General features: G+C 35.4%; 1 protein-coding gene across 1 annotated transcript in view; it reads right to left on the reverse strand.

The window, feature by feature from the left end:
* LOC133756651 (triadin-like) overlaps positions 1 to 12,917 on the reverse strand; it is a 284,878-nt gene that overhangs the window by 13,823 nt on the left and 258,138 nt on the right. The window contains exons 21-22 of the mRNA XM_062187259.1: positions 11,531 to 11,659; positions 8,271 to 8,364 (exon numbers count right to left, since the gene is read on the reverse strand). Of these exons, the coding sequence (XP_062043243.1) occupies positions 8,271 to 8,364; positions 11,531 to 11,659 (223 nt within the window). The remainder of the gene's footprint in view (positions 1 to 8,270; positions 8,365 to 11,530; positions 11,660 to 12,917) is intronic.

Below are 12,917 nucleotides of genomic sequence, written 5' to 3' on the forward strand. Positions count from 1 at the left end.
TTTTTTTTTTTTTTAAGACTTGGCCTATATCTTGTCTTTCCCTTCTAGCCTGTATTGTTTCTTTCTTTCTCTCTTTCTTTTTCTTTTTTTTTTTTTTTGACAGGCAGAGTGGACAGTGAGAGAGAGAGAGAGAGACAGAGAGAAAGGTCTTCCTTTGCCGTTGGTTCACCCTCCAATGGCCGCCGCGGCCGGAGCGCTGTGGCCAGCGCACCGTGCTGATCCAAAGGCAGGAGCCAGGTCCTTCTCCTGGTCTCCCATGGGGCGCAGGGCCCAAGCACTTGGGTCATCCTCCACTGCACTCCCGGGCCATAGCAGAGAGCTGGCCTGGAAGAGGGGCAACCGGGATAGAATCCGGTGTGCAGGCGCTGCTAGGCGGAGCATTAGCCTGTTGAGCCATGGCGCAGGCCACCTGTATTGTTTCTAATTAGAAGTTAGCTGTGAGTCTAATGGGAGATACTCTGAAAAGAATCTGGCATTTCTCTCATGCACATTTCAGAATATTTTCTTTATGTTTTAATGTGGGAAGCTTGACTACAATGTGTCATGATAAAGATCTCTTCTGGTTATGTTCATTAAGAGTTCTACATGCTTTCTCTACTTAGACATCCATTTCTTTCTCCAATTGGAAAAGTTTCTCCAATTGGAGAAGTTTTCTGTAATCATTTCACTAAGTAGGCCCTCCAGTCCATTCTCTCTTTCCACACCTTCAGGAACTCCCAAGACTCTTATGATGGGTCCTTTTAAAATTTCCTTTCTCTCCCTTCCCTTCCCTTCCCTTCCCTTCCCTTCCCTTCCCTTCCCTTCCCTTCCCTTCCCTTCCCTTCCCTTCCCTTCCCTTCCCTTTTCTTTCTTTCTTTCTTCCTTTCTTTTTTCTCTTCTTCTTCTTCTTCTTCTTCTTCTTCTTCTTCTTCTTCTTCCTCTTCCTCTTCCTCTTCCTCTTCCTCTTCCTCTTTCTCTTTCTCTTCTCTTCTCTTCTCTTATCTTTTTTTCTGGTCTGACTGTAAGATTTTCAAAGATTTGTCTTCTAGTTCAGATATGCTTTCTTCTGTCTTGACAAACCTGCTGTTAAGGCTTTCCATCACATTTTTTTTATCTATTGAATTCTATTTTTTTCATTTATTAAACTTTTATTTAATGAATATAAATTTCCAAAGTACAGCTTATGGGTTACAATGGCTCCCCTCCCATAACTTCCCTCCCATCCACAACCCTCCCCTTTCCCGCTCCCTCTCCCCTTCCATTCACATCAAGATTCATTTTCAATTCTCTTTATATGCAGAAGATCAGTTTAGTGTATATTAGGTAAAGATTTCAACAGTTTGCCCCCATATAGCAACACAAAGTGAAAAAAATCTTGTTGGAGTACTAGTTATAGCATTAAATAACAGTGTACAGCACATTAAAGACAGAGATCCTACATAATATTTTTTTAAAAATTGATTAATTTTCTATGCAATTTCCAATTTAACACCAGGTTTTTTTTTCTTCATTTCCAATAAATATCACAGCTATAGTTGATATGAACTTAAGAAACTAAAAATATCTTATATATCTTTCTCAACTATTCAATTATGTTCATAGATACTCCTAGAATTCTTGAATGTCTTACTTACAGTCTAGTCACTGCTTTCAACATCCAAATGATAACAGAAGGTCAGCTGTTAGAATGAGAATTTCTATTTCTGAGATTGATCGATTTGTATTATGGTCCTCTGTCCTATTTTGCTTGTCTTCACAGCACTATCCTAACTCTATTCCCCGATATGGTTGTTAAATTGCCTCCACTACTCTCTGATATTTGTTTCTTAACTTGCACATAGTTTGACACTTTGTCATTTTCTTTTATTTTACATGTGAAGTTAGCTCATGTGCAAAGATAACGTTTAGTTTTATTTGTTCTTTTTGTTTATGTGCTCATTTTTCTGAAGGATGTAATGAAAAATCCACTTAGACATTTACTATTATTTATCAGGTGTTGTTTGTGAAGTGATTTTTCTAACCACTCATGTAATTTTCTCCCACATAAAAGATTGTAGAAGGTATAAATCTACAGAAAAAGAATAAACCATTCAAACAATATATTTTCCTTTTACTCATTTATCCAAACTTTTAAATTTTGGGGGATATATTTTTCTTGATGTCTCTTTATATATAATTATTGTGATATGTAAACATTTCTGCTGTAATGAGGCTATCATTTCTGAGAAACAAAGAGCTCCCTGTGTCTTGTTATTAATCCTGCATATTCTTTTGATATGATTGGACTTGAAGGGATTGCAAAACAGATGACAAATTGGGGCAAAATTCAATGTTAATATAATGATTTTTCTCTAAAGGTAATGAAAATGGGAGATACAAACAGATGACTTATTCAAAACTATTGTGGATGGAATCCCATAATTAAATAATAAGAGACAATATGAATTATTTGTCCTGAATTTTGAAAACCCCTGCAGTTTTCAAACAGTGATATTATTTAATTCAGATGTAGTAGCTATATGTGCACCAAAATTTATGCATACAGCTTGCTTAATGCTTCATAAGCCATACATTTCAGCAAATTCTAAGTTCAAAAAGAGTTAATAATTGGAATAGGAAATCAAATACGAAATGGTTAATCATTACAGGACAAACAAGGATTATTAGCAGAATAAGAAAGATGAATAAAATCAAGAAAATATTTTAGATTTTACATTCTTGCTTAGAGAGACTGAATGCCAATGTAAATAGGTTATAAATGGTTGTAACTTGCAGCATAAGAACAAAACTTGGTTGATATAAAAATACTGGCATCATCAACATTTTTGGCATGTTCAGTGAAGGTAAAGTCACTAATGGTTTCAAATTATGTTCAATCTCTTTTTACTTATAAGCAATGTGTCCTGAACAACTAAAATATAAGCTCTTATTTATATATAAGGTTTCACAGATATTTTAGATGAGTGAACAGTAGAACCTCTTTGTGATCAAATTCAGAGCTTTTTGACTAACTAAATATATTTAGTCCTTGACTTCAATCTTCTCCTCTAATTATTCTTGGACGTTCTTGTTTTGGAAACTCCTCAACCAAGCATATTTCTTCAAAAGCAGCAGTACCACTCTCAGATAAAGTTAGCTTATAATATAAACTTACTGTAATATTTATAAACTGATCTATGCGACATGATTACAGAGGCAGAAAGGAAATTTCAAATCCTTCCAGCTACCTATCATTAATCTTCAAAGTTTTTGTGATAGCTTTATCTTAAATAAACATCTAAATTGCTGAAACAGGACTTTAATTTCTTATCAGTAACTTTTTTAGGTAAATAAAAGACTAAGAATTGAATGTGGAAGAGATGAAAGCACTGGCCTCCTGATGGATGGGAAGAGAAAAACAAGGAGATGATAGCATGTCCCTTACTACCACCATAGTCAGGAAGCTCTCAGAACAAACCCAGCATTAAGTTAAAACAAAATACCAGGACAAAAGTGAAATGTTCAGTTAGTAATCCAGTTTTTTTTTTTTTTAACATCACATAGATCATAATGCATTCTAGAAAAAACTGTATTTTCTTTTATTTCTAGATATTCATCAGTGTGCAATCATAGAGATAAACCATTTTTTATCACAGATAACTGAAGTATGTTCATGTTAAAAGTCGTATTTTAAAATGCAAAAAGGAAAGTTAGAGAAAAATGATGCTATGCTTGTACATTATTAGTATTAAGTATTGAAGTCCAACATTGTCATTAAATTATAAGAAATCATTTAAAATTTGTCTAATATATTAAGCCAGAAATCAGGGACAATCAGAATAATTAATAGGTTTTTGGAAGCTAGAAATCAATAAAATCCGGTCATTTGCAACAAAATGGATGAATCTGGAGAACATCATACTTAGTGAAATAAGCCAGTCCCAAAGGGACAAATACCACATGTTCTCCCTGATCTGTGACAACTAACAGAGCACCTAAAAGGAAACTGTAGAAGTGAAATTGACCCTGTGAGAAGCAATGACTTGAACAGCCCTTGTCTTGACTGCTGAGGAACAGTTTATTGTTTTATTTTTTATCATTATTTTTCTACTAAATATCATTGGTTGAACTCTTTACTTAACATAGAATTAATCATGGGTATATAAATTCAATTTAAAAAGTTCCCATTATAAAATAAGAGTGAGTAAGAGAAGGAGGAGCTGTACAGTTCGGCATGCATTCCCATGGACTTTTTTTTTTTTAACTTTTATTTAATGAATATAAATTTCCAGTGTACAGCTTATGGATTACAATAGCTTCCCCCTCCCAAAACTTCCCTCCCACCCGCAACCCTCCCCTCTCCCACTCCCTCTCCCCTTCCATTCACATCAAGATTCATTTTCAATTCTCTTTATATACAGAAGATCAATTTAGTATAAAGATTGCAACAGTTTGCACCCACATAGAAACACAAAGTGAAACATACTGTTTGAGTACTAGTTATAGCATTAAATCAAAATGCACAGCACATTAAGGACAGAGATGCCACATGAGGAGCAAGTACACAGTGGCTCCTGTTGTTGACCCAACAAATTGACACTCTAGTTTATGGCGCCAGTAACCACTCTAGGCTCTCATCATGAGAATCCGGTGCCCCGACCGGGACTAGAACCCGGTGTGCCAGTGCCACAAGGCGGAGGATTAGCCAGTTAAGCCATGGCGCCGGCCAACCATTTTGTTTTTTTATTTTATATTATTTTTTCCCAATATTTCATTTTACTCAATCTTCTGAAGTATTAAATAGATATTTAAATTCTTGGGACTTAAGTATTTTCATTTTGTGATGAAGTACTTGCTGCTGTGAGCTGAGCATGATCAGAGACAGTACAGGTTGTCAGGTATGTTTCTCTCTAACATGACAGTGTGAGAGACCCAGTACATCAAGGCCACCCAGTCAAAATAACTTGGGCTTCTGTTTTGCAAACTTTATTATTCTTGTGGATCATCTGGGTATCTCAGTTAAAATAATGGTTCTACTTTTGCAAGTCTGTAATAAATCTGAGATTTTGCTTTTCTAGCATGTTTATGCCAATGCTGCATGTTTATAAACCATATATTGAGTGACAAGGGGTTTAGCTGTTCCAGGAATTGCATCCTGTTCTTCAGGTCTCTCAGACAACAATAAATCAGTTTCTACTGGCCTAACTTCTAAAGCATGGGAGACAGAATTAATGCATATTTTCTAAATGAACATGGTACAGGTAAGTAGAACAGTTCTTTAACACCATGTGATTGCATTGCCTTCCTCCTACCTGATTAAAAAAAAAAATTGGTCTCTATTTCCAACAGCAATTTATGTTTCAGATAATGTGATTGGCAAGGGCTTAACAGTTATCTGTCTTTGAAAGAAACTTGTATTCAAATTATATTTCTTTTTTTTTTCCATAGGAAGCTAAATATCAAGGGCTAGACTTTGGTCTAGAATAGATATCCTGGGAATCGGTGACCTCAGAAACAGGAGCAAATTGACCAGGCTAGGGACAGAGTGATTCAAACTAAGCCAGTTTAGAAAGAGAAATGAACTTTATTTCCATAAATTGGAGACTGCATTTTTACGACTGGGAAGAGATGAGGGCTGACTCCTATTTGATGTCATGAGAAACCTTTGGGAGTAATTTAAGGCAGTTAAGCATTGCAATGAGATATCATCAAGTATTATATATTTGAGATCTGAAATAATTTTGAAAAATGAACATTCCTAGTATTTTACTTATCCTAGGTCTCAAAAACCTTTCTTAAGCATTTCTCCAAATCAGTGTGGGCTAGCCAAGCTGATTTGAGTGAAAGAAAGGAGGCATAAGGAAGAATTTCTGGCTTGTGTCTGTATGCACATGAAGAATCAGCTGTACACATTTATTACTTTAAATTTATAATTTTGCTTACTTATTTCATGATTACATATATGTCATTTTTGGGACACTGTATCAACCACTGCACTAGGCACTGGTAATATACATCATATGAATAAAGCAGTTGTAGTCCTCAAAAATTCTCAGTCCAGTGAGAGTGCCATATTCAGGGAGCTACATGCTAAAGATTGTTATCAGATAGTTTTAGTCAAATGTGCGCATAATGGAAGATTTCTTTGGGAATTTAACTATAAATATATTCATGAAATATTACTAAGAGGTAATCAAGGAAATCTTTGGAAGATTTGCTGATTGAGGGGTTAGTCTACGTTGTTAGAAATAATGACAATAAATATTCCAGCATTACAAAAGACACAGTGAGAGGATGACTGCTGGGAGCTAGATGTAACAGATGAGTTTGGAGAAGAAAAAAAAAAGAACACAAAGAGTGAAGGGTGGCATATACCGTGATGACGCTCAACTATATAGGTTGTCATCCATGGAAAGAGTAGTAGAATGACATAATTATATTTGCATATGAAAGAGAATTTTGATGCTAGTATGGGAAGTGGACTGAGAGGACTAGACTGGAGGCATGGAGAACACCTAGAACTTGCTATGGTTAGATACCTGCTGATGGGTATAGGCATTTTAAACTGAGAAAATAAAAGTTAAGGTGGAGAGAACTCGGTGGACCATTGAAGTGATAGAACTGAAAAACTCGATGGGGATGATAGTGTCTTAGGAAGAAAGGGAAGCTGATAAGTGAAAACATATGGACTTAGATTTCCTGGATTCAGAATCAATATCTATGAAAATAATTGTCTTCTTAATAATTACTTGGTAACTATTACACCTGATGATAGAAATCTCCACTTTGAGCTATTTAGTTGAGAAATGTAGTCATTCCAAAGATTTTAGATAATAACATTGCCAAGTTAGCAGGGTGAGTAAATATGTTTCTAGCATTGACATAAATTGTGTTGTTGTGTGGTTGCTTTAACTCATTTTCCCAAATCAATTCAGCTATGGAATAGAAGATTAACATCCCAGGAACAATTCCCAAGAGACAGCATTTGCAAGAAATAAATGATGACAATTGTCTGCAACAATCAGGAGTTTTTAAAGAAATTTCACCTGGAAACAAAAGCAACTAATTTGTCCTTGCCTTGGTAGATTGAAGCATGGATATAAGCTTTTGTTTCATGGATTTCAGTGTATAGCTTGGGTAATCAGGCAGTAGATGTCATTGATTCCTTGGTTAAACTTTCTGAGTGATTGCATGTAGTCTCCTTCTGAGGTTGAAATGCCAATCAATATTTTCCTTGCCATGAATTTCACACTTAATCATCAAAGAATGTTCCTAGGTATAATTTTTGGTTGACTGTTTCATGCTCTTAACTTCCTTAGCACTCTCTGCTTCAACACATCACTTTTTAATGTTCCTTAAAGCTATTTTCAAATTATGAATTTCCACAACCCTGGGCCTCTTCTGAAGATTTCTCTTTCTTTCTTGCATTGTATCAACATCCCATAATACTCTCTTTTAAGCACATTCCTTCTGGCCTTCCACAACAAGGTGTAGATGAGCAATTTATTGGTGCTATATGATTGTTTTCTCTTCGGTTATACATATGTTGTCCTATCTTGACATGAGTTACTTGAGGAAGAATCTATATTTTATTTGTTGTAGTTTCCTCAGCTCCTAGTCATTATGCTATGGATCTGACATATAACTGATGTTCATCAAGTGTTTATAAATGAACTAGTGTGAGATTGCTACCTAGAATTATTATTAGAAAACAATATTAAATATTATAAGGTTTAATCTACAAAATTTGCTCTCAATCAACTTAAGCAATTTCAAAATAATATAGAAAACATGTAGTGATTTCTTTAAAAGGAGAGTTAATGTTTAACTTTTACAGAAGAATGCAATAAAGTGACTATGTTGGAATGTAATTCTTCTACCTAAAGCCACGCAGCTAAGGTTACATCTTTATAGTCTTGTAATTGAGAGGCAGGTTGAATTGCTAGCTCCTTTAGTATGGCAATTTTCAATTTAACAAAGCTGGCTTTAGTCAGTCAACCATTAATCCTTTTGATGGGAACTTTTGGACACAGATGCTGTTTTCTCCAAAGAAGGGCAAAAAACAAGGCCTTATCTCTTCTCTGCTGATAATGATTATTCTTGTTTAGTTCAGAATGGTTGCAGAGTAATTGGATGTGTTTGCTAATTTAATTTAAGTAAACCACTTATCTGTTTCATTATTACCATAATAGAGTTTCCCCACAGCTCTGTAGAAATTGAACTAAATGGGGAGAAAAAGGTGTTTTCAGGAGATGGCATCTGAGGCAATGAGCTGCAAGGAAGCAGAAAATTACACATGCTTATTAAATTACCTTCTGCTAACATAACAGTAGGTAAAACACTTTGTGGTGGCACCTGCTCATTAAAAAGGGCACCATGGACAAGATAACGTAGCATCTCTAGAAACTAAAAGAAAAGGAAAGTTAGGGAGTAGGTCCAACAACTCTGAGATTGGAAGGATAGATGGATGAGAAAGACTTGACAAAAACTCAGAGTATTATTTTCTATCTTTTTAAAATTTTTTATTTTCATTTTAATTTCTTTTGACAGGTTCAGTATACTTTGTAGATACAAGTCTTGGAACATAGTGATATTCCCCTCCTCCCTCCCACTCTCCTTTCTTCTACTTTTGTTTCTACTTTTTTTTTTCAGTTTTTGAGATAACATTTTAAATTTACATTACAGCAAAAAGGCTTAATACCAGATATGAAGTTTAACAACAAAAAACAAAAAACTCTAGTTTAGTAGGAGTATAGGAAATGGCTATAAATAATAATTGAACATATTAATGATCATTTCACAGTTATTTTGATCAATTAGTCATTCATAATTTCTTTCAGTGAAACACAGTCAATGGCGATGCAACATTTAAATACTTCCTGTTTGGTTATAAGATAATAATTAAGTTACTGTGGACTTGAAGCCATTTCTTCTCAACAGTCTATACACAGGAATAATGTTATTGAGATTGCAACACAAAAATTGTACATTGCATTTTCATATTATATTTGTCTTTTGTGGACTAGCTTATTTCACTAACTGTGGTAGTTTCCAGTTGCATCCATTTTGTTGTGGAAGACAGGATTTCATTCTTTTTTATGGTTGAGTAATAGTACATGGAGTATATGTATTTTCTTAACACAGTCATCAGTTGATGGGCATCTGGGTTGATTCCATATCCTAGCTATGTGAAATGAGCTGCAATAAACATGAAGGTACAAATAACTCTTTCATATGCTGACTTTTTTTGTGCAATAATCTATAATGCCTAGTGAGTATATGTTTTAGTTGTACCCTCTCTACATTCCCTTGTTTTTCACGGCTGAAGTATCTAACTTATTCTAAACGTTAATCTCTCCCGAGTACTTTAATGGAAAGTATTACTAGATTCATGACAACATTATTTGTGACAAGGGAACTTCAGAAGGAAACTGCACAGACTTAATCTAGGTGATTTTGGAGACTTGGAAAAGCTGTCTTCCTCAAAGTATTTGATTATTTCTCCACTTGATTTTTGACAAAGTAGTGAGTCACACAGATTTTATAATTTAATTTTTCCCACTATTTAATTAAGCATAAATATTATTAATAAACCATTTTATGTAAAGAAATTGTTTTCCAAGCATATTATCTACATCTCCCAAAATCAAAACACAAATAAGATTCCTAACTAGGATTAAAATTTAAGGCTGCCTGTCTTAAAAGTCAAGTGTCTTAAAAGTCAAGTCATCTAGCGCGGTGCACTGGCCGCAGCGCGCTGATCGCAGCAGCCATTGGAGGGTGAATCAACGGCAAAAAGGAAGACCTTTCTCTCTGTCTCTCTCTCTCTCACTCTCCACTCTGCCTGCAAAAAAAAAAAAAGTCAAGTGATCTTTTTAATATAACTTTTCTTTTATAGTAAAAATGGTGTGTATTTCTAAGTGGGGAAAATTCAATCATGGGAAATATCCTCTCTCATAACTTCAAATGCAAATGTATATATCACAATAGAGTGAAAGAAAGGGATGAGGATATATTTTGCAATTATGTCTAGGTATGAATGGATGATACACCAGGTTATTAGACCAGGTGTTGGCAAAGGACATAGCACCACGATTACACTGACCTAGTGAGATTAGTGAATAGGTGAAATAAGTGCAAGAAAGCTACTTCGAAAGATATTCACTGCTTTTTTTTTCCAAAAAGTAATAGAAATTAGAATGGAAACAGACTTACTCCAGATATGGATCAAGATATAACAATGCTGGAATGTAAATATGAGAACCTGTGCATTTTTATACTTAAGAAATAAATTGGGGATGCTAATACTAACTGATAGAATCAAAAAGGGAGAGAACGATCCAACATGGGAAGCAGGATACACAGCAGACTCATAGAATGGCAGATGTCCTAAATAGCACTCTGGCCTTAGAATCAGCCCTTAAGGCATTCAGATCTGGCTGAAGAGCCCATAAGAGTATTGTAGGCGTGGAAAGCCAAGACACCCTGGAAAAAAAAGACCTAAATGAAAGATCTCTGCGAGTGAGATCCCAGTGGAAAGAATGGGGCCATCAAAGAAGGAGGTACCTTTCTCTGAAGGGAGGAGAGAACTTCCACTTTGACTATGACCCTATCGAAATAAGATCAAAGTTGGCGAACCCTAAAGGCTTCTATAGCCTTGGCAACTCATGACTAGAGCCTAGGGAGATTACTGACGCCATAAACTAGAGTGTCAAATTGTTAAGTCAACAACAGAAGTCACTGTGTACTTACATTTCATGTGGGATCTGTCCTTAATGTGTTGTCCAATGTGAAGTGTTGCTATAACTAGTACTAAAACAGTATTTTTACACTTTGTGTTTCATGTGGGTGCAAACTGATGAAATCTTTACTTAGTATATACTGAATCGATCTTCGGTATATAAAGATAATTGAAAATGAAAAAAAAAAAAAAAACCCTGGTATTAAATTGGAAATTGCATAGAAAATTAATTTTTAAAAAATATCATGTAGGATCTCTTTCTTTAAATGCTGTACACTGCTATTTAATGCTATAACTAGTACTCCAACAGTATTTTTCACTTTGTGTTGCTATGTGGGGGCAAACTGTTGAAATCTTTGCTTAATATATACTGAACTGATCTTCTGTATATAAAGAGAATTGAAAATGAATCTTTAGGTGAATGGAAGGGGAGAGGGAGCAGGAAAGGGGAGGGTTGCGGGTGGGAGGGAAGTTATGAGGGGGGGAAGCCATTGTAATCCATAAGCTGTATTTTGGAAATTTATATTCATTAAATAAAAAGTTAAAAAAAAGAAATAAATTGGGGATACATTTACTATGCACATGTGTTATATAGCATCTGGAAGAGTGATCCTATAAAAAAGGACATTCTTATGTGTCACTGCAGAAGATCAGTGAAACTGGAATAAGTAAAATAAGCTGTAATGGTAACCGGAGGGGTGCTGCTAAGAACATCCTCATTTGCTCTCTTATTGGCTGGGTAAGAACCAGCTTTCTTTGTTTTCCCTGAAGCTCAGACTAGTATTTCACAACAAGCTAATATTTCGCTAATATTTTCCTCACTAAAAATACTTCAGAAGAAGTTGTGTATTGAGAACTATAGCCTCCTTCAGACAGCAGTGTTGACCTATGGTCATGTTTGCATTCTGATTCAACACATACTTCTGAATACTTGATCAAACCAATTTCCCTTAGGACCATCTGTTTAACAAACAACCATAAAAGTGTCTTTTTCTTAATTTATTATCTCTCGACTTAAAACTGCAGTGAATGTACTTAAAAATTTGCAAATTATTAGCAGACACTTGTCTTGTTTGTGTGATCCCTTTGACTCTTAGACCTATCAGAGCCATCAATTGTGAACTGAAATTGATCACTTGGACTAGTGAGATGGCATTGGTACATGCCACCTTGATGGGATTGTATTGGAATCCCCTGGCACATTTCTAACTCCACCATTTGGGGCAAGTCTGATTGAGCATGTCCCAAATTGTACATCTCCTCCCTCTCTTTTTCCATTCTTCAATTTAACAGGGATCACTTTTCAGCTAAAATTTAAACACCTAAAAATAATTGTGTGTTAATTACAGAGTTCAAGCACTAGTACTAGAACAACAACAACAACAACAACAACAAATACTAAAAAGGATAAAGTATTACATTGTACATCTAGAGTCAGGACAAGAGCTGATCACGTCATTGTTTCTTATAGGATCACACAAACAAGACAAGTGTCTGCTAATACTAACTGATAGAATCAAAAAGGGAGAGAAAGATCCAACATGGGAAGTGGGATACACAGCAGACTCATAGAATGGCAGATGTCCTAAACAACACTCTGGCCTCAGAATCAGCCCTTAAGGCATTCGGATCTGGCTGAAGAGCCCATGAGAGTATTGTAGGCATGGAAAGCCAAGACACTCTGGCAAAAAAAAAAAAAAAAAACCTAAATGAAAGATCTCTGCAAGTGAGATCCCAGTGGAAAGAACGGGGCCATCAAAGAAGGAGGTACCTTTCTCTGAAGGGAGGAGAGAACTTCCACTTTGACTATGACCCTATCGGCATAAGATCAAAGTCAGCGAACTCTAAAGGCTTCCATAGCCCTGGCAACTCATGACTAGAGCCTAGGGAGATTACTGACTCCATGAACAGGAGTGTCAAATTGTTAAGTCAGCAACAGAAGTTACTGTGTACTTACATCTCATGTGGGATCTGTCCTTAATGTGTTGTCTAATGTGCAGTGATGCTATAACTAGTACTGAAACAGTGTTTTTACACTTTGTGTTTCTGTGTGGGTACAAACTGATGAGATCTTTACTAATTATACACTGAATCGATCTTCTTTATATAAAGATAATTGGAAATAAAAAAAAAACCTGGTGTTAAATTGGAAATGGCATAGAAAATTAATTAATTTTTCCAGGTGGCATGTACCAATGCCATCGCACTAGTCCAAGTG

Source organism: Lepus europaeus, chromosome 3 (assembly GCF_033115175.1).
Source record: "Lepus europaeus isolate LE1 chromosome 3, mLepTim1.pri, whole genome shotgun sequence".
In the NCBI taxonomy this organism is placed as follows: Eukaryota; Metazoa; Chordata; class Mammalia; order Lagomorpha; family Leporidae; genus Lepus; species Lepus europaeus.